Here is a 22,199-nt window from a genome sequence, read left to right as displayed (position 1 = left end):
ATGCATTTCTTACAGAAAGATGAATTTTTAGTTACTTTAAAATAATTAAATGTATTTTTGATTTTTAATGATTTTTCTCTTTTTGATAAACATTTAGTGATATGGTGAAAATATTGTGTTTTATTAAACCATTAATGCCATACAAATACTATTTCATCTCCTGTGTATGTTGTTCAAGAATTTTTTTAAATTTTTATTTTGGGAAGTACATAATGTTATTTAAAGAACGTAGTGGTATAATGAACCACCATGTACTTACCTAGTTTCAACAATTATCAATTCATGAACAATCTTTTTCATTTGTACCTCTCCAGAGGTCATTTCCAAATTATCATATATAATTTATCATCTAAACTGAGGTCTTCCGATTTGAATAACTGCCATACTCATTTAATTCTGAACAAGTCTGGTCAACATGTGTACTGGAAATGTCCTGGGCCAATAGGGACATGAATCCTGTATATTTTTTACCATCCGATCTCCCAAGGTTTTTCACACACAAGGATCTTCTTTATCAGTATCCAATATCCTTGTTAACTATTTCTACTATTTCTTCCTTTTTCATGCTGCTTATGCTGCATTTACTTTGAACCCCATTCATTCTCATTTGTTTGCAGGTGCACTGTTGCTTTATTTTCCTGTCTGAATTGGCCTTTATACCAGCACCCTCCTTTCCCAGAATGTCTTAATCCTGCATATCTTTCTTGGCTGAGTGTCTGTATTAGTTCTTATGTGAACTATTTCCTGACACCTTTGGCTTAAAGTAACCTTGCCTTCTTTTAAGTCCCCAAAGATAGCAGTTCTCAAATTCTGTTGGCAGAACAGTAGACCTTCAACATGCTGTGGGAATCAAGGTGCCCTGGTCACATATACTCAGGAAACGCTGCCTTCTGTTGGAGAATGGCAATGGTGACTAGCATTTTAACCTGCTTAAATTTATTTACTGCATTTACATATTTCTCTGATTTATTTGATTACAGACCTCTTTAATTACTCAACACCTTTTGGGAATGCTTTTATAACATGTAATTGTTGTCTCTGTTAAGACGCTTAACTTTCCATGTTACTGTATGCATTTTGTGTTTACTTGTTCTGTCTCTGCCACTAGGCAGTAATCTCCTTGAGAGCAAAGTTATCTAGCTTGATTTACATGAAGGAAGTAAGGGCCACATGGAAAGTATAATATATCCATATGTTCTAACTAACTTAAAAAATATTACTGATGTTTATTTTTGCTTCTTGTAAGAATAAAACTCAGTTTGCTAAAGATGGAAAACATTTATTACAAAGATTTTCTGGTTTCAAAGCATCAGTGGTCCTTTTCCAAGATGTTTAGTTAACCAAAATGGTTTAGAATGTACTGCAACTCTTTTAAAAGTCATCAGATGAGGAAGAGAATTATTAATATAGGATCAGTACTGATTTCCAGGAAAAGCGATATGTCGGACTGAGCTGGAAATTAATGGTGTTTCATGGATATTTAAAGAAGTGAATATATGTTTGGATATAAGAGTGAAGTTTCTCCTATATATTGTGTTGGAGTAAATCCAGAAAATCTGATATTTGAAAGTTACATGTTTGTAGTCATCATCTCTTGAGTATCTCTCCAGTACTTGGAGTGTTTCTCCTTTTGGGAATAGGAGCTTCTGTTTTATGAGTCTTTAGCAAGTACAAATTATTAGTGAAGTTTGATAAAAATGAATGGGAGAGTGAATCATTATTACTTTTTCTTAATGCCTTTGTACTTTCTTTTTAAGTTGATATCCTTTGGGACATCTTATTTATTTGAGAGAGAGAGAGAGAGATCATGTGAGCACATGAGTAGGGGGAAGGGCAGAGGGACAAGCAGACTCCCAGCTGATCAGGGAGCCTAATGTGGGGCTCAACGTGGGGCTTGATCCCAGGACCTGGGATCATGACCTGAGCCAAAGGCAGATGCTTACTTAACTGACTGGGCCACCCACGCACCACCTTTGGAACATCTTTGTCGTGTGGTCCTAAATGCTTCCCTTTGTATTGCTGGACCCACTGAATAGTTGAAATAAGTATTATTAGAATATTGGGCTCTCATGGGGTGCCTGGGTGGCTCAGTGGATTAAGCCTCTGCCTTTGGCTCAGGTCATGATCCCAGGGTTCTGGCATCAAGCCCCGCATCGGGGCTCTCTGCTCAGCAGGGAGCCTGCTTCCCCCTCTCTCTCTGCCTGCCTCTCTGCATACCTGATCTCTTTATTTATTTATCAAATAAATAAATAAAATCTTAAAAAAAATATTAGGCTCTCTTGTATTCTGTGAATTGTTCATGATAAGAGATCTGGAATGATGCTTTACGAGTGTCACTTTAGTGCTTTATGAGTGACCTATAATTTTATTAGTAAGTCCTGGTCAAGTGGCTTGAGGCCCACAGAAGTGAATTTTTAGTAATCCCTGATCCATTAGGATTATCACCTCTTCTTTCATTGTAGTATTTGTAAAATGGCTGTCATGATTTGGGGATGCCATAGCATCTATTTAGTGTATATTTCATTAAATCTGAAATGAGTATTACTTAAAATGTTGAGAAATGGGGTAGTATAAAAGTACATTTCTAGGGATAAAAGATGAAAATAAGTGTAATAAACTGTGTATTAGAACCCAGCAATGTCTTTTGAGGATGTTTAGTATGGTCGTCAGAAGACAGGGTAGTATGTAGCCTTGGGAGAAGAGGGCTGGAAAGGTATATGAGAGAGGGCTTTTGGGATTCTGTAATGTCCTGGGGTTTTTGTTTTGTTTTGTTTTGGGTACTGCTTATGTATATATATGTTCATTTTGTTGATTCAGGTGCTTCTGGTTGTATATTTGAGTATATAGTTTACAGAGTTGAAAAAGCATCAACAGCAATGACAGCAACACATTTGTGATTTGTCTCCTCATGCTCTGAATACTGTCTGTTGTAGCATTCCACAACAGCTCTTCCCAACCTGTCCCTTTCATCTGTGAATACCCCAATCCATAGTACTTCTGTTAAGAAGTATCTCATTGTTAGTTACATATTATTTTACTTGACTGGAAAACCCTAGAGATTGGATTTATGTGAGTGATGTAGACTTGGTAAGATTGATGATATTTGGCAAAAATTTATATGAAGGAGTTTAGCTTTTTTGTTTCTGAGTTACAGCTTCACCTAAAGTGATTTACATCAACACATTGAACAAAATTTCACATAACCTGATATTTAAGATCAAAGAACAAATGAGCCATTTCCTAACTTGAAAGAAGCTTCTTTTTCTTTAATTGTAGCATCAACCCCCACCCACCTTTTCTTTACACAGACTGAAACTTTTAGCGGGTGGAACGAGTCATGTTTCTATGAATTTGGGCTGGCCCATGTGTATAAGCCAGTTTGCCTGGGGCGCTTAAAAGTTGGTGCAGAGGCAGTAGGCATACTGAGAGTAGCATTTGTTGTATGTAGCCTCTTTGCCTGTGCCGCGTAGTTTTTTTTCCAGTGATTAGTTTCTAATTCTTGAAGAATTAGGGCGAGAGTGCACGTAGAATGACAAATTCTCCACTTAATGAGGATATTGTTTTGATGGTGCAGGTATTTGATTTCTAAAGTAGCTTGAAAAGCTCTTGTATAATACAATTGTGAGTGCCTCAGTTATGTATGAATACAATGATGGGGCTGTAAAGTAAATAGAGACAGCTGTGTCCATCAGAGAAACCATCATGGGAATTTGTGCCAAAGGGTGGAAGGATCAGGTAAAGAGAGCTGATAGAGAACTGGAAAGGGAACGCAGCCAATATGATGAGAAAGGAGACACCTTTGTATTTGCCTGTATAGAAACGGTGGCCTTGAGCAGCTGTCTAATGTGGAAATTCAAAACCCATGTATGGTGAAGAAAACAAAAGACAAGGACTGATAGATGTCATTAGCAGTCATTTCCAGTGTGCTTAAATTCAAAGTTAGATATGAAGTCTCTGGAGAGACCAAAGGATTGTGCAGTAAGTAACTTTTTTCAGTGACCCCAGTTTTTAACTTTGAGGAGGAAAATTTATTCCTTACCATCCAATGCTATTTCTTACTGTTATTACGTGTATTCTTCATTTACATTAATGATTAATAACAAGGATAAGAAGTTAAAGGATCTCAAACATGAAAAATTATTTTTATTTTTATTTTAAAATGTTTAAAAGCAATTTATAACATTTATTAGGAGAGATTGGCAGGTGAATGTGAGGTCTAAGCCCAGTCCAAGTTGAAGTCAAATCTATTCCTATTCTTTTGGGTTCCCATCTGTATATTGCCATAACGTTTTTCACAGCCTGGGCAGGCACTGGAACATGGTGGACACTTAATGAATGTGTATGCAATGAAATCACTTGTAATTTTCCTGTTCTCTCAACATAATTCCCTACCCATTGAACCTCACACTGGCTGTACTCTTAAATTCATGATATGCTTGGGGTGCCTGTGTGGCTCAGTTAGTTAAGTGTCCAACTCTTGATTTTGGCTTAGTTCATGATCTCAGGGTCATGAGATCAAGCCCCACATTGGATTCTGTGCTCAGTGGGCAGTCTGCTTGAGATTCTCTCTCTCCTTCTCCCTTTGCCCTTCCCCCATGCATACATGTTTTCTCTCTCTCTCTCAGATAAATGAATAATTCTTTAAAAAAATTCATGATATATTTATGTAAATGAAAAATGAAGCAAAAATAAATCAGAATGCTCATGGAATTTTAAAAGGATCATTAATCAGTTGTAAGATAGTCAAATAAATCCCTGAAGTGATATCTAATATTTTATGTGCTTCTATGTCTTTCTGAGGAGAGTGTTCATAGTTTTTTTCCTGGGCTGCATGGAATATGTGATCTTTTGTGACTGGTATCTTTTACTGCACATAGATAATCATAGTTCATCGATGTTGTAGAATCTGTCAGTTCTTCTTTAAAAAAAATATTTGGGGGATGCCTGGGTGGCTCAGTCAGCTGGGTGTCTGCCTTTGGCTCAGGTCATGATCCTGGGATCGAGTCCTGCATCAGGCTCCTTGCTCAGTGGGGAGCCTGCTTTTCCCTCTGTCTGCTGTTTCCCCTGCTTGTGCTCTCTCCTTCTCACTCTCTGACAAATATAATAAATAAAATATTAAAAAAAACCTAGAAATGTTAATAAGACTAAAGGACAAAGAAACAAATAATGAGTAAATACAACTACCAGAAATGTGGAGAAAGAAATCATAAGAGAAAATATATCTACAATACTGTTTTATAAAAAGCCTGTATAAGTGGATCTGTGTAGTTCAAACTCATGTTGTTCAAGGGTCAATATATTTTTAATTCTCTTGGGTGTAAGTATTTGTATGGACATATGTTTTCATTTCTCTGGAGTATGCACCTAGGAGTTGAATTGCTGAGTTATATGGCAATTCTATCCTTAACTATGGGAAGAGCTGCCAGGCAGAGGGACTGCATTTTACATTCCCACCTGCGGTGCATGAAAGTTCCAATTTCTCCACATTTCCACTATTGATTGTTACTACCTTCATTTAACTATACCCATCCTATTGATGTCTCATGAAATGGTATCTGATTATACCTTTGATCTGCGTTTTCTTGATGGCTAATGATATTGGGCATCTTTTCATGTGTTCATTCACTAACATATATCTTTTTTGTTTGAATTTATGAGTTATTTGTGTTTTCTTTCTTGAGTTGTAATAGTTCTGTTTATATTTTGGATATAAGTCAGTTATCAGACATATGTTTTATAAAACTCCATTCTGTTTTTCCTCTTTCTTAGTGATGTCCTTTGAAGCACAAATGTTTGAGTTTTGATGAAGTCCAATTTATATATTTTCTTTTTTATTTTATTTTTATTTTTTTTTTAAGATTTTATTTATTTATTTGACAGAGAGAGATCACAGTAGGCAGAGAGGCAGGCAGAGAAAGAGGAAGAGAAGCAGGCTCCCTGCTGAGCAGAGAGCCTGATGTGGGACTCGATCCCAGGACCCTGAGATCATGACCTGAGCCGAAGGCAGCAGCTTAACCCACTGAGCCACCCAGGTGCCCTATTTTCTTTTTTAAAAGATTTCATTTATTTGAGAGAGAAAGAGAAGTGGGGAGGGGTAGAGGGAGAAGGAGAAGCAGATTCCCCTCTGAACAGAAAGCTCCATGCAGGGCTCAGTCCCAGGACCTTGGGATCATGACCTGAGCAAAAGGCTGCCACTTAACCCACTGAGCCACCCAGGAGCCCTTATAAGTTTTTTCTTTTATCACTTGTACTTTTGGTACCATAGCTAAGAAAGCATTCCTTTTTTTTTTTTTAAGATTTTATTTATTTGGCAGAGAGAGATCAAGTAGGCAGAGCAGCAGGCAGAGAGGGAAGGGGAAAGAAAGCAGGCTCCCTGCTGAGCAGAGAGCCCAATGTGGGGCTTGATCCCAGGACCCTGAGATCATGACCTGAGCTGAAGGCAGAGGCTTAACCCACTGAGCCACCCAGGCGCCCCTTAAGAAAGCATTCCTTAATCTCAGAGTGTAAAGATTTACCACTATGTTTTGTTCCAAGAAGTTAATACTCTAACATTTTTGATAGTTTTAATACAAATACAATGTGCACATAAGCTGTCTATTCATTTTTTTGGCTGCATAGCCTGGCATTGGGATTGGTGACTCTGATGGCCAGCTGGGCTTCTCTTTCCATGGTGGCTTTGCGGTTCTTGGAGGAGACGTTGTGAGAAATCTCTGCACAGTAAGATTTGTTCCACGCGACATGGTGGAGTAGGAACTTCAGAAGCCACTGGGCAGTATGTCCTTTGTTTTCCTGTTGCTCCCTGTCCTTTGTTTTCATTGGGCATCAAGATCTGGTTGTTGAATCTTCTGTGCACCCTGTTGTCAACGCCTCTGGATTTCCACCAGTTGAACTTAATTTTGACATATTGGTCTGACTGGTGTCAATGAACTGCTTGGTCCTTTTTTCAACAATCTTGGGCTTCTCCACAGGTCTCAGGGCGGCCATGATGTGAAGTAGAGGATGGCTGCCACCACTGCAGGCAGAGCGGAGGAAGAGAGTAGTACTTTTAACTTTTTCATTTAAGTCTTTGGTTTCATTTCGAGTTAATTTATGTGTGCAGTGTGAAGTCAGGGTTATATTCTTCGGGATATGAATATGCAGTTGACCCATCATCATTTGTTGAGAAGACTATTCTTCCCCATTGACTTGTTTTGCTATCCTTGTTGAGAGTCAGATGACCGTAAATGCAGATATCTGTTTTTGTAAAAAAAGTCTGTAATCTTTTGAGTTGTCTTCACCAGGAAAAATTAGGCATAGTGTGGCAGAGAGTAGTTGAATCCTTTGTTTTTCAAAATAGGTTCAGGTCACTTCCTGACTAGGGACCAACCTTAAGGGAGGATCCCATCTAAAGTTGCATCACTGTCCTGTGCCTTTTGAAATATTTCTGAGAAATCCTTCATTTAGTGTGCTTTTCTTGGATCTTACCTTTATAAATTTGGAAATCTCAGTTAAAAAAAAATCCAGTTCTCTTGCTTTTTTCACAAACATTGTAAACATGTTAGTATTAGTTATAGTATTATAGAGATTTGGGTTTTTACCCCCCTTGTTTTCAAAGTTTAGCTGGAGGGAATGGTTAATTTTTAAAGGAGTCATTCTTGTAAAGTTGGGATAGTGCTGAGTGGCTGATGGTCTGCTGATTCCAGCTGTGAAATGTTTTTTGGAGAGCAGAAAAACAATTTGCTTCCATTCCAATACACTATAATTCTTGAGGTCCACTGAGTTTCTAAAAACAATGACTCAGAAAGTGAGATGAAGAATTGTGAACTACGTTTTTCCTTAGTATCTTCTAGTATTTGGAAAGGAGTGATATACTTACTAGGATCTATTGAGATGAGATGAATATCAGAATTGATTGAGAGTTTGATTATATGGACTTTAAAGTTTAGGAGATTAGCTGCCTCTAATGTAATGCTGCAGTTCACAAGTATTTATTTCTGTTTTTCATTTGGTTCTTTAAAAAAACATTTATTTGACAGAGAGATCACAAGCAGTTAGGCAGGCAGAGGGGGAGGGGGAAGCAGGCTCCCTGCTGAGCAGAGACCCCCCCCCTCCCCCTGCCCCATGTGGGTCTCGATCCCAGGACCCTGAGATCGTGACCTGAGCTGAAGGCAGAGGCTTAACCCACTGAGTCACCCAGGTGCCCCCATTTGGTTCTTTTTTCATGACATATTAAAAGGGGGGAAATTAAAAAAAATATTTAAAAGGGGGAAGTTTTCTGTAGGCCATATTTATATTAATTTCTTCAGCTCTGAAAATATCTATGGAATGTGTATATGAATTAGGTTGCTCAGTGGGAGTGTAATAATGAAATCTGTGAAATACTGTAGAACATATGTCAAAGTGTATTATCTTTGTACTATTTAGTGTGCTTTGTCCTTTGTATGTATCTATAATATGTGTCCATAATGTGCATTCAGTGGATATAGTAATATCATAGTTACCTATAGGTCAGTTTTCCCAAAATCCAAAACATCCCCAACAGAACCCTTTAAACCCTGAAATAAAAGTTTTTTAAAAAGATGAGTAAAATATTAGAAAGCTCATACCTTGTATTTCACGTGACATACATATTTATTCTTAGGGCCATTATCTTTTTTAGAAGTTACCTTCTTTAAAAAGGAAAACTCAAAATAGGTAGTGATTGAAGGAGCTCAAATGAAAACTGTGTGTGATGGGTGTTAGGCGCAACTGATGAATCATTTAACCTTGTATCAAAATTAATGATGGACTGTATGTTGGCTAATTGAATTTAAATTAAATGCTGTAAGAAAAAAAGAACAGTTGCATTTCTCTACTATGGTATTATCTTAAAAACTAAAATTAAAATGTAGAAAAGCCAAAAAAAGAAAAAGAAAAGGAAAAAAAAGAAAAAACTACTGTGTGAGGGGCCCAATAATGTTGTGTGCTTTTTTAGTGCCCATGAACACCATGACACTAGCATTTTAGGATGACAATCACTGCTGCACACAGACTTTCTGAATCAGAAAGCATCTAATACGTGTGTGTGTGTATGTTTTAAAGATTTTATTTATTCATTTGAACAAGAAAGTAGGAGCAGGGGGTTGGGCAGAGGGAGAAGGTGGAAAAGCGGCAGACTCCCCACTGAGCAGAGAGCCTGAAGTGGGGCTTGATCCCAGGACCTGAGATCATGACCTGAGCCAAAGGCTTAGATGCTTAATTGACTAAGCCACCTAGGTGCCCCAACATGTAATACATGTTTAAGAGAGATGCCTATTTTTTAAAAAATAGTTTAAAATGAAAGACTTGGCTTTTAGGTGAGCACACTAATTGAGTATTTGAAAAGCTTTTTTATGTAGATGACTTTTTGCCAGTGTCATATGAACATGCTTTGATTAATTTAGGTGCATTTCTTAATTTGTTCAAACATTTATTAAGCTGTGTTCAGGTATTATTCTACACAGTGGAATTTCAGCAGTGAACACAAATTCTTACATACCCCTCTAATCAAGTGGGCGAAAGACAAAATAAATTTAAAAATAATAATATATTAACAGAACATGTAAATTATTTTTATTATTGAAAGTAAATCTTAAAGTAGTTCATTATTGTTCTTTTTTATTATTAATAAGTATGTTTTTGCATGAAACATGATCATACATTGATAACTCTGTTCCTCTTAAACTCAGTAACATACACTAGGACTTTCTGCTGGGTAGGGAATTATCAAGTGTGCAGTTTACATTTCAGGTGATGCTATTTTTTTGTGCTTATGCTCATATGATTCGTGTAATTTGGCTATTTTGCTAGTGGAAGTAAAGATTATTGTTATGGAATCTTGTCTGTCTCATGATTGTATAAATTTAGATTCTAACTTGGGACCTAAACTGTAAAGTAGAATACTTCAGTTTGATCCTCTAGTGTACCTTTTAGAGGAAAACATTTGTAAAAATGTTAAACAGATACTTGTGGAATGAGAAGCCAGAAGTTCTTTAAGTTAGGCTTTTTATGTTGTCATTAGACTCAAAGACCTTATTGGCCTGGCCAGGAGCAGAGAGGAGAGCCTCTAGGAGACAGACATCACTTACTTGACTGAATCATGTTGAGCCTTGTTTAGTAGAGTTCAGAAAGATGGTATTGGAGTTTCCATGCAGTGATGGTGTTCACTGTCACGACTACGTGATTTATTATTCTTTAAAGGAGAGAAGTATGAGACAGTCCTTCCTACTAGTTTGTTACTGGCTGGACTGAAAGTAGGAAAAAAGAAATTGAGTGCCTAATGTAAATACATAGGAGCGTGTAGTTTTCCATCATCTTTCTATGGAAGCACTCTTTGTGAATTTGCTTCATTGGTCCTTGCTTTAGTACTTGTTCTGTTTTTCTCTTCTGACTATTTTATCATATTCCCTTTTAGGTGTATGTCTTCATTATCTTTTGCCTTTAAATTTCTGAACCAATTGTATCCTTTCTCTTTCCTCTCTAAATACTGTTGCTTGACTTCCAAACTTTGTTTCCTTTTGTTCTTGTTCTTTCTTGTTCTAGGAATAACTGTATAAAATACCCAATTTTTGCTAAAAGTTATAACCAGTTCCTCCCAGATTTGTTTCTTATTGGAATAGCATCAAACCAAAAGGAAACTGTAGAAGGGAAAAAAATGAACTTCACTTAGCTATTAAAATAATGATTGGTTTTATGGGGATTTTTTGTGAGACTTGAAAAAATAAAACCATTTGGCTGTTTTGTTTTTATGGCATCAAAATATGATGTACCAAAAAAATTTATTAAGAAATATCTCAGTATTGCCATTTAAAATTTTTCAGGCTGCTATCCTTGTCCAGGGCCCAACATGAATCCTATTGCCCTTGGGAGCCGCTGGCTTGCTTATGCAGAAAACAAGGTAAGGCATGGCTCGTGTTTTGATTATTTGTAATGGAGCAAGTGTTGAAGAGTTTTCTAAAGGTGATCACCAACCAACAATGAATGTTTAACTTACTAGTTTGTTTTCTTTGGTTTGGTTTCGATTTTAATCAGGCACTCAGTAGTTATCCTATTTCCCTTATTGCTTAGGAACAGTATTTGGGCTCAACCTTAATTTTCTAACCTTAGTTTTCCATTAAACTTAGGCACAACATTGATATTACCTTAGTAGTTTCTGTGGAGCTAGAAATCAGGAGGCAGGGATGACTTTTGTTTTTATTGGTATATTGGGAACAGAGCCATAGAATAATTTAATTGACTTTATGTGTCTACAGCTAAATCTAAACAGGGGTTCAGCCATTTGTCTTAATAATTAAATCACAGGTGATCACATTTTGTTGAATTTTCCAGTTATTTATCAATTTCATTTATCTATTACAGTCATAATAGTAAATGAAGATATTATGTTATTACATGGAAGAATTTTTTTATGTCCAATTCAAAGCCAAAGACAAATTTGAATTTTTGCAAAGAAAAAGTGAAATCTTTTTTATACCATATTGTGCTCTGCATGTGAATATAGAATGAAATCTAAAAAATATTACAGACTTCAGAGAAGATTATTGTTTTTTATTTCATTTTAGCCTGCTTGTATAATTATTACATATTAAGAATAATAGGAAATAATATTTATTGAAGAATTTTTGACACAAGTCTGAATATTGCAAGTACAATAATTATTTGGAGAAACCATAGAGCATGTAAATCTCTGGAATTCACAAAATCAAGAAACTCCTGAAGAAAGTTATTTTTGTAGATGAATTTCTTGATACTTTTCCCAAAATTCTGTTTGCTACAGATATTTTACGTCTTACTAAATGTCATAATGCCATTTCTAGTATATCTCATAAAAATAGCTCTTTTCAAAACATTTTCAAAAAAGACGAGGCATACAATTCAGTGGTGACATAATGATATCTTCTAATATTTATATCTGTAATACGTTTCCTTGAGTGCTGGAGACATCCAAGAAGAATGTGCAAAAATTGTCTTTTGGCTCTTGTAAATGTATTCTCACACGTGGGAAACTACCAATTTAGAATTGTAGGTGTTATGCAAATAGTTACTTATTGTTTTCTAGCAGAAGGAACTCCCTTCATAGATGCTTATGTGGGTGTGTGCCAGTTGTTTTGCTTGTCTTGCCTTTGTAAAGTGTCATTAATATCTAGCATTCCATACAGAAGTGTAGTGGCATTTACAAGGAGTTTGCTAATCAGATAACTATACCATCCTTTGAAGGAAATATTTTTAGATAAATGTCTTTCCATAGTATTTACAAAAATGCTAGTATTTATTAACAGTTTCTGTTCGTTGGTTTTTGGGCTAAGTGTGGAATTGCAAAATTTAATTAAATTTTAGAGTAACAATCTCTTTCAATGAAAATGCTCTTTGACTAAAATTTTAAGCAAGAGGCTATATATGGGAATGCAAGCTGGTGCAGCCACTCTGGAAAACAGTATGGAGGTTCCTCAAAAAGTTGAAAATAGAGCTACCGTATAACTCAGCATTTGTACTACTGGAGATTTACCCCAAAGATACAAATGTAGTAATCTGAAGGAGCCCCTGCATCCCAGGGTTTATAGCAGCAATGTCCACAATCACCAAACTATTGAAAGAGCCCAGATGTCCATCAACAGATGAATGGATGAAGAAGATGTAGTGTGTGTGTGTGTATATATATGTATATATTACACACATACATAGATATATCTATATGTACATATATGCATATATGTATGTACGTTTCCTATACATACATACATATATATGTATATATATATACACACACACACATATATAACATGAAATACTACTCAACCAGCAAAAAAAAAAAAAAGAAATCTTGCCATTTGCAACAACATAGATGGAAAGAGAGGGTATTATGCTAAGCGAAGTAAGTCAGTCAGAGAAAAACAATTATCGTATGATCTCACTTATATGTGGAATTTGAGAAACAAAGCAGAGGATCATAGGGGAAGAGAGGAAAACATGAAACAAGACGAAACCAGAGAGGCAAACAAACCATAAGAGATCCGTAATCTCAGGAAACAACCTGAGGGTAGCTGGAGCAGAGGACAGGTAGGGGAGTTGGGGTGGCTGGGTGCGGTGGGGTGGCTGGGTGATAGACATTGGGGAGGGTATGTATTGTGGTGAGTGCTATGTATTGTGTAGGATTGATGAATCACATACATGTACCCATGAAACAAATAATATATTTTAACAATAATTTTTTAAAAAGACTTAAATATGAGTCAGGAAACCAAGAAAATCCTAAAGGAGAACACAGGCAGTAACTTCTTTGACATCAGCCATAGCAACCTCTTATTAGATATGTCACCTGAGGCAAGGGAAACAAAAGCAAAAATAAATTATTGGAATTTCCTCAAGATAAAAATAACTTCAGCACAGTGAAGGAAACAATCAGTAAAACTAAAAGGCAACCTATGGAATGGAGGAGGATATTTGCATATGACATATCTGATAAAGGGTCAGTATCCAAAATATATAAAGAATTCAGACAACTCAACACCCCCAAAATGAATAATCTTGTTAAAATGGGCAGAAGACATGAATGAACATTTCTCCAAAGACATACAGATAGCCAAGAGACACATGAAAAGATGCCCAACATCCTTGATGATTAGGGAGATACAAATCAAAACTACAATGTGATCTCACCTCACACCTGTCAGAATGGCTATCATCAGCAACACAAGAAACAATAGGTGTTGGTGAGGATGTGGAGAAAGGAGTACTGGTGGGAATAAAACTGGTATAGCCACTCTGGAAAACAGTATGGAGTTAAAAATTAAAAATAGAATTACCTTACAATCTAGCAATTGCACTACTGTGTATTTACCCAAAGAATACAAGAATACTAATTCAGAAGGATACATGTACCCCAATATTAATAACCAAATTATGGAAATAGTCCAATTCCAATAACCAAGGAATGGATAAAGAAGATGTGATATGGGGCGCCTGGGTGGCTCAGTGAGTTAAGGCCTCTGCCTTTGGCCCAGGTCGTGGTCCTGGGATCAGGCCCTGCATTGGGCTCTCTGCTCGATGGGGAGCCTGCTTCCTCCTCTCTCTCTGCCTAACTCTCTGCCCCCTTGTGATCTCTGTCAAATGAATAGATAAAAGTCTTAAAAAAAAAGATGTGATATATCTATATAGATATACATGTATATACACACATACATATATACATACTTACATACATACACAATGGAATATTAGCCATAACGAAAACTAAATCTCGCCATTTGCGGTGATGTGGATGGAGTAGAGAGTATTATGCTAAGCAAAATAAGTCAGTCAGAGAAAGACAGATACCATATGACTTCACTCATGTGTGGAATTTAAGAAACAAAACAAATGAGCATAGTGGAGAAAAAAGAGAGGCAAACCAAGAAAAGGACTCTTAACTCTAGAGAACAAATTGATGGTTACCAGAGGTGAGGTGGGTAAAGGGATGGGGTAGATAGGTGGTGAGAATTAAGGAGGGCACTTGTGATGAGCACCAGGTGTTGTATGGAAGTGTTGAATCACTAAATTGTACATCTGAAACTAATGTTACACTATATATTAACTAACTGGAATTTAAATTAAAACTTTAAATAAATAAAAAAATAAAATTAAGTCATAAAGAAAGAGGCCATTATATGCTGATTGGGTTTGTTTTTCTCTTTTTTTTAAATTAGTTTTTAAATTTAAATTCAGTAAATTAGCATGTATTATTAGTTTTAGAGGTAGAGGTCAGTGATTCATCAGTCTTATATAATACCCAGTGCTCCTTACATCACATGCCCTCCTTAATGTCCAACACCCCATTACCTCATCCCCCCAAGCTCCTCACCTCCAGCAACCCTGTTTGTTTCTTGAGATTAAGAGTCTCTTACGGTTTGTCTCCCTCTCTGGTTTCATCTTGTTTCATTTTTTTCTCTCCTCCCCTATGATCCTCTGCTTTGTTTCTCAAATTCCATATATTAGTGAGATCATACGATAATTGTCCTTCTCTGATTGACTTATTTCGCTTAGCATAATACCCTCTCTTTCCACCCATGTTGTTGCAAATGGCAAGATTTCATTTTTTTTTGCTAGTTGAGTAATATTCCGTTGCATGCATATATATATATATATATATGCATGCATATATATATATATATATATATATATATATATATGACATCTTCTTTATCCATTCATCTGTCAATGGACATCTGGGCTCTTTCCATAGTTTGGCTATTGTGGACATTGCTGCTATTGCTGCTATAAATACTGGGATGCAGGTGCCCCTTCAGATTACTACAATTGTGTCTTTGGGGTAAATCCCCAGTAGTGCAAATGCTGGGTTGTAGGGTAGTTCTGTTTTCAAGGGGTTTGTTTTTCGGGGCTTCTCTTTAAACTTACTTTTAACTAAGAAAGCTTACAGAAAAGCTCTAAGAATAAATATAGTACAGATACCACAAAGCACACTCATGTACCTTTTACTCGTATTATTTCAGAGTGAGTTGCATGTATCACATTACCCCTAAATACTTAAGTTATCAGTCAATTTAATCTTGAGAAAATGCTTTTAGCTATTTTACCATCCATATTCCAGTTTTATCAATTAACCCTATCATATCATTTGTAGAGCTTTTTTTTTTTTTTTTTTTGTAGTTCAGGGTCCAGGCTAGGACCAGATATTATATTTTGTTGGGATGTCCCCTGAGATTCTTTTAATATGTAAGAGTTGACAGTCTTGCTTTGTCTTTTTCAGCATCGATGAGTTTGAAGAATATGGCCCACTACCACTACTCCTTACCTCCCCCTCTTTTTTTAATAGAATGATTTTTAGTTTGATTTTTTTTTATGTTTTCTCTTGATTATATTCAGATTATATATTTCTGGCTAGAATACTACATGAATATTGTTCTGTATTTCTTATAGTGTAATTTTTTTGTCCTTAATTATTGTGGCTTTCAAATTGTCCCACAATTGACCAAGGAGAGCCCTGCCGGCTGGTTCTTGTGACATGGTGACATGCCTTCATCAAGTTTTTACTTAAAATTTTTTTAAAATTACCTTACTTGCTATCATAAGTTAAGGTTCATCTAGTATCTTCCCTGTTGTCAGTCCTGGAATCCTTTACTTCTTGATTCCCCTGTTCCTTTTAATGGGCCATGGCTTTAGATACTAAGCTTTGTCCAGTGGATGTGCTCATAGTTATGGGGCTGTTTTTGCTTTTAGACACTTTCAGTGGATAAAGTTTGGAAACACTGCATATTACATACATACTTCTATATGTACATACATCAGCAAATATACATATACACACATACTTGTGCATCTACACACATATTTTGGAAATGAAGGGTACACATGGGTATTTCCATAGGATTCTTTCCTTTCATCCTCCATCTCACATTTTTATGTCCTTTTTTTGCATGGGAGACTGATATCAGCATATTTACTTCTTTGTTGACTCCTATAATGGAAAAAGTAATGACAGAATTGCTTGCTCACAACACTGTAAATATCAATCCAAATAAAAAGAGTTCAGGATTTTCTTGCACTTACGCCCATTCCTGTTACTGCCCCAAACTGAAGATGTGCAAATACTGTGCTGATATATTATTTTGATTAGTTTGTCCTTTATTTCTCACTTTCTGCCTTCCTTCATTGTTTTTACAGTTTTCATTTGAGATATAATTTTTAAAGACTTTATTTATTTATGAGAGAGTGAGAGAGAGGGAGAGAGAAAAGGGGAGGAACAGCGGGAGAGGGACAAGCAGACTCCACATTGAGAGTAGAACCTGATGCGGGGCTCAATCTCAGGACACTGAGATCATGACCTGAGCTGAAACGAAGAGTCTGATGCTTATCTGACTGAGCCACCTGGGTGCCCCTTAAATATTTTAAAAATATTTTTTATATTTATTTTTTGTTTACATGCTAATATATTTCACTATGTTATATATATTTATATTTCCCTTTCTTTCCAAAAGATAACATAACACATGTGCTCTTTTGTATGTTGCCTTTTTAACTTACATTTCCTGGAAATTAATCCATTTTATAGAGGTTTGCACTACAGAAATTTCTGATTTGTCTTTAATTTTGATGAATTGAGATGACAAATGTAATTTCTAATGAGCCTAAAGTTTTAAACAAAAAGTTCTGACTTAATTATGTTTATATAGAAATGCTGACTCAGTTTTAGTTGAATTGAAAAAGTGATGGTATTGCTTGCTTTTGTAGATTTATTCCTGATTATTCCTGAAACAGAAAAAAATGGTAGTATTTCTTAAGATAATGTTTTTTTCTTACACATGCAGCAGGAAGTAGCGGAGGGATAACTTTCATAATTCTTTGAATATGTACTTATGAATGAACAAATGAATGAGTGAGTGAGTGAAAGGGTTACTTTTTATTAGTTAAAATGATCTCTTCCTCTCTTTCTTTCTTTTTCTTAAGACAATTTATTTATTTGAGAGAGAGCGAGAGAAGAGAGCATAAGCAGGGGGAGTGTCAGGCAGAGGGACAGGGAGAAGCAGGCTCCCTGCTGAGCAGGGAGCCCAATGTGGGACTCCATCCCAGGACCCAGGGATCATGACCTGAACCGAAGGCAGACACTTAACCGACTGAACCACCCAGGTGTCCCTAAAACAATCACTTTTGAATTCTGTTTTCCCCTATTTGAAACCACATTTGTCATCACCTGTCATTTGGAAAATTCCTCACTGCTGACCTTGGAATCTGCGTCAGCAGCCATTTCATGTGCCAGCTATACATCTCCTATCAGACTTTTAAAGATATTCCATTCTAACATATTATTATTGCTTTGAGGAATTGTTTTTTAATTTTATTTATTTTATTTTATTTTTTTAAAGATTTTTATTTATTTATTTGACAGACAGAGATCACAAGTAGTCAGAGAGGCAGGAAGAAAGAGAGGAAGGGAAGCAGGCTCCCTGCTGAGCAGAGAGCCCGATGTGGGGCTCGATCCCAGGACCCTGGCATCATGACCTGAGCCAAAGGCAGAGGCTTTAACCCACTGAGCCACCCAGGCGCCCTGAGGAACTGTTTTTTAATACAGTGTCAGTGATGAAGAAAATTTTGATTTTTTTCTTCTTCCTCTTCTTCTTTTTCTTTTTTTTTTTTTAAGATTTTTTATTTTTTCACTTGGAAGAGAGAGTGAGAGAGCACCAGAGGGGAAAGGGTCAGAGGGAAAAGCAGACTCCCCACTGAGCAGGGAGTCTTTTGCGGGACTCAATCCCAGGACTCCATCCCGGGACTCCAGGATCATGACTCAAGCCAATAGCAGGTGCTTAACTGACTGAACCACCCAGGCACCCTCAAAATTTTGATTTTAGAATAAAAGAACAGAAAAGCTTATGTATTAATATTTATCAAGTGATCATGTTTTAAGTTATATAAGCATTTTTTGTTTTTATGTTTTGGAAGAGGAAGATTCTATCTGAATTCTGTAGGCCTTTTAAATAATCTATAACCCAATGTGGAGCTGTTCTAGTATTCTACTACTGTCATTCTATTTTTAAAAAATTTTCAATGTAAAAATCTGGCTAATGAGTGCTTTTCTGCTTTGTTTTAAGAAAACCTAAATTTAGGAAGTGTATAGGAGCAGTGGGCAATTTAATCCTGGTGTGTTGCTTAGCACAGGAGAGAGTTGTGCATGTGATTCACTTTGAAAATTAGTGATTCACTTTGAAAATTGACAGGTTGATTTATTTATGTCAGTCATGAGTACAGGCATGTCTTTTTCATTCTAATGGTAATACTAGTAAGCCCTCTGAAGTGGACAGCTACTCTGTGTGTCACGGTGGTTTTATGCACAATTTGTACCACTTTTCCACTGACTTAATTGAAAATGGAAATATGCATATTCTTTCATCTCTCTCTTGTTCTCTCTTTCTTTCTTTCTTTTTCTTTTTCTTTTTTCTTTTTTTTTGGTTATCTTTTACAATCGTTCTGTAGGAATTAAGAGGATAGAGCTTCCAATTTGCTAGCATGTTAAATATTTAATGTTAGAAGTCAAGTCTAAGTCCTTTGATTATGTTACGAAATTTATTTGTGGAAAGATGGCCAGATCCTAATACTACAATTTCAGAGTTTATGAATTCTTAAAGACTATTCATCTTGTAATTAAAAATTGTATTTGAGCATGAAACTGCCTGAGTGGCACCAGTAGATTATAAAACGGGGGAAAAGTGTCTCAGCAGAGCTTTTAGCTGTTTGTCTGAAACACTTGTACAAACATTCCCACCCACCACCACCATGCTGCACGGTAAATAAGCCCTATCCTAATAGCCTGCAGAGTTAAACAGTTTAAGAGAAATGACTCTCTGGCTTCTTTCTGTCTCTCTTTTTCCAGCTGATTCGATGTCATCAGTCCCGTGGTGGAGCCTGTGGAGACAACATTCAGTCTTACACTGCCACAGTCATTAGTGCTGCTAAAGTGAGTATCAAATAGTCCCTGGGAGATGTGATTTTGTGGAGTAACTATCAGGTTTCTCTGCTGAGTTGTATTGAAATGACTCCTTCCCTTTTCATTCACAAATACGGAATAAACTTAAGTAAGTTAGAATTATTTTGCCACTCATGAGGATTGATGACTAAATGATTAGGTATTTAATCTCTTAAGGTTCATAAATAATATATTATTTTCTCTTGCAATGATTATAGGGTTTGTGTTCATCTAGTTTTAGCTTTTTTTTTTTTTTAAAGATTTTATTTATTTAATTATCAGAGGGAGAGAGCACAAGCAGGGGGAACAGCAGACAGAGCAGGCAGAGAGAGAAGCAGGCTCCCTGCTAAACAAGGAGCCCAATGCAGGACTTGAACCCAGGACTCTGGGATTGTGACCCAAGCTGAAGGCAGCTGCTTAACCAACTAAGTCACCCAGGCGTCCCTGTGTTCATCCAACTTAAAATTTTAAATTCTAATTTAAATTTTTAAATTTTAAATTTTAAGTCTTTTAGCTTGATTAAAGTCTTTTTTACCTAATTACTAACACTTGTGAAAGAAGCTTTGCATGTTTTCAGTACTGACTTCTGGGTTCTTTTTTTTTTTTTTATTATTTGTATCATTCTACCTATACTGAATCCTTTCATGTCTTTGAACATTTATGAATCTTCTTGACATAGAAAGAATATTATTCCTTAAGAAAATTTGAGTCAAACCCCTGGCACATTCAAAGACTCTTTCATGTCACAGAGCTGCCCCCTGTGTGTTTGCAAATGAGTTCTTTCTGTGTGTGTGAGGGTTAATTTCAATGATGACTCATAAACTTTATGCTGATTATAAGGTATTCTTATAATCACTATCCTTTTGAATTGTGAAGTATACAACAAAACAATTCTAATAATAGGGATGACATAGTGAATCTAAATGACAGCATGTAATAAAAAACACAACTATTCAGAAAAGGACAACAGTTTAAAGCAAACCACAGGGAGGGAATGAAAGGTCACTCTGTTTTATGTAAAACAAATACAAAAATACTTCAAGATTGATCACAAGTGCTTACATGATGGACTTTAGAATGTGTTCCTAGGTTTGATGAGAAAAGCATTACATGTTTTTTGCATGGAAAGGAAATGCTGAATGCCTTTATGCTTACATCACTGTGTATTTTAGATTTTAGAATCTTCATAAAAATTGTTTACTTTTCTCCTTTGTGTAAGCAAGAATTATGATGGTTATTTCAAAGGAGAGAAATCTGAGACAGTAATCAGTGTTATTCAGTTAGTTTATAATAGATCCACAAAATATACCAATGATACCTAATTCTCAAGTATTAGATTCCTTTTGGATTTATCTGTGCCGTATACTTTCACTGGGATAGCTCATTGTATTATTACCTGAATAATTTTCAGTTTACGTGATAAAGGACAGCTTTTCAGCTCTGCTTTGCTGTCACAAGTTTGTGTGCCTACATAAAAGGAAAGTGACTTGCTTCATGTAGTAACGATTTTGCTGTTTAACTGTCAGCTGAATGTGGACATGCTGGAATGAGGCTAGACTTAATAGACTCTGAGAAGAACAAGTGTGAACTCCCCAGTTTTTCTCTACCACATATTGAGAACTGTAAGGGATAGGTTCATGTCTTCATATTTAAACTCTCAGAAATTATGATGAGAATCCTTTAATCCCATTGATTTCCAGTAGGCAGTTGGCCCCTAATGAAATTGGTATGGATTGAAATTCACTGTTAGCTCTAGTATTTTATAAAATTCTGGCATTAACTCTTGAATAAAGTAGTTAATATTTAATTTTTGTTTACTCGCTTTTGTCGGATTTTAATGCTCCTGTTTATAAATGAGTGCTCCTGTTTTTAAATTTACAAAATGAAGGAAGAATAAAACCACGGACATAAAAAAGTCCTTCCTTCCTTCCTTTCTTCCTTCTTTCCTTCCCCCCTCTTTTCCTTTCCTCCTCCCTTCTTCTCTTCCTTCCTTCCTTCCTTTCTTTCTCCCTCCCTTCACTCCCTCCTTTCCTTCCTTATTTTTATTTAAATTCCAATTAGTTCACATACAGTACAACATGGGTTTCAGCTGTAGAATTCAGGGATTCATCACCCATATACAATACCCAGTGCTCATCACAAGTGCCCTTAATACCCATCGTGTATTTATTCCATCTCCCCACCTCCCCTTCAGTAACCCGCAGTTTGTTCTTTATAGTTAAGAGTCTGTTTCTTGGTTTGCTTCTTTTTTTTTTTTCCTTCCCCATGTTCATTTGTTTTGTTTCTTAAATTCCAAAGATGAGTGGACTCGTATGGCATTTGTCTTTCTCTGACTTATTTCACTTAGCAAAATACTCTCTAGTTCCATCCACCTCACTGCAAATAGCGAGATTTATTCTTTTTTATGGCTGAGTAATATTCCATTGTGCATATGTTCCACATCTTCTTTATTCATTCATTAGTTGATGGACATTTGGGCTCTTTCCGTAATTTGGGTGTTGTTGATAATGCTACTAGCAACATTGGGGTGCATGTGTCCCTTCAAACTAGTATTTTTGTGTTATTTGGATAAATACCTAGTACTGCAGTTGCTGGGTCATAGGGCAGTTCCATTTTTAACTTTTTGAGGAACCTCAGTACTGTTTTCCAGAGGGGCTGAACCAGTTTGCATTCCCACCAACAGTGTTAAGAGGGTTCCCTTTTCTCTGCATCCTCGTCAACACCTGTTGTTTTCTGTGTTGTTAATTTTAGT

At 36.2% G+C, this 22,199-nt stretch overlaps 1 protein-coding gene across 11 annotated transcripts in view; it reads left to right on the top strand.

The window, feature by feature from the left end:
• BCAS3 (BCAS3 microtubule associated cell migration factor) overlaps nucleotides 1-22,199 on the top strand; it is a 584,626-nt gene that overhangs the window by 144,541 nt on the left and 417,886 nt on the right. For all 11 annotated transcript variants that reach the window (XM_013053630.1, XM_045070195.1, XM_004747243.2 and 8 more), the window contains exons 10-11: nucleotides 10,818-10,894; nucleotides 19,355-19,438. In XM_013053630.1, the coding sequence (XP_012909084.1) occupies nucleotides 10,818-10,894; nucleotides 19,355-19,438 (161 nt within the window). The remainder of the gene's footprint in view (nucleotides 1-10,817; nucleotides 10,895-19,354; nucleotides 19,439-22,199) is intronic.

This window comes from Mustela putorius, unplaced genomic scaffold (assembly GCF_011764305.1).
Source record: "Mustela putorius furo isolate JIRA1106 unplaced genomic scaffold, ASM1176430v1.1 tig00003962_pilon_pilon_pilon, whole genome shotgun sequence".
Lineage (NCBI taxonomy): Eukaryota > Metazoa > Chordata > Mammalia > Carnivora > Mustelidae > Mustela > Mustela putorius.
Note: the sequence above shows the minus strand (reverse complement) of the source record. Positions and strands in the feature narration are given on the sequence as shown.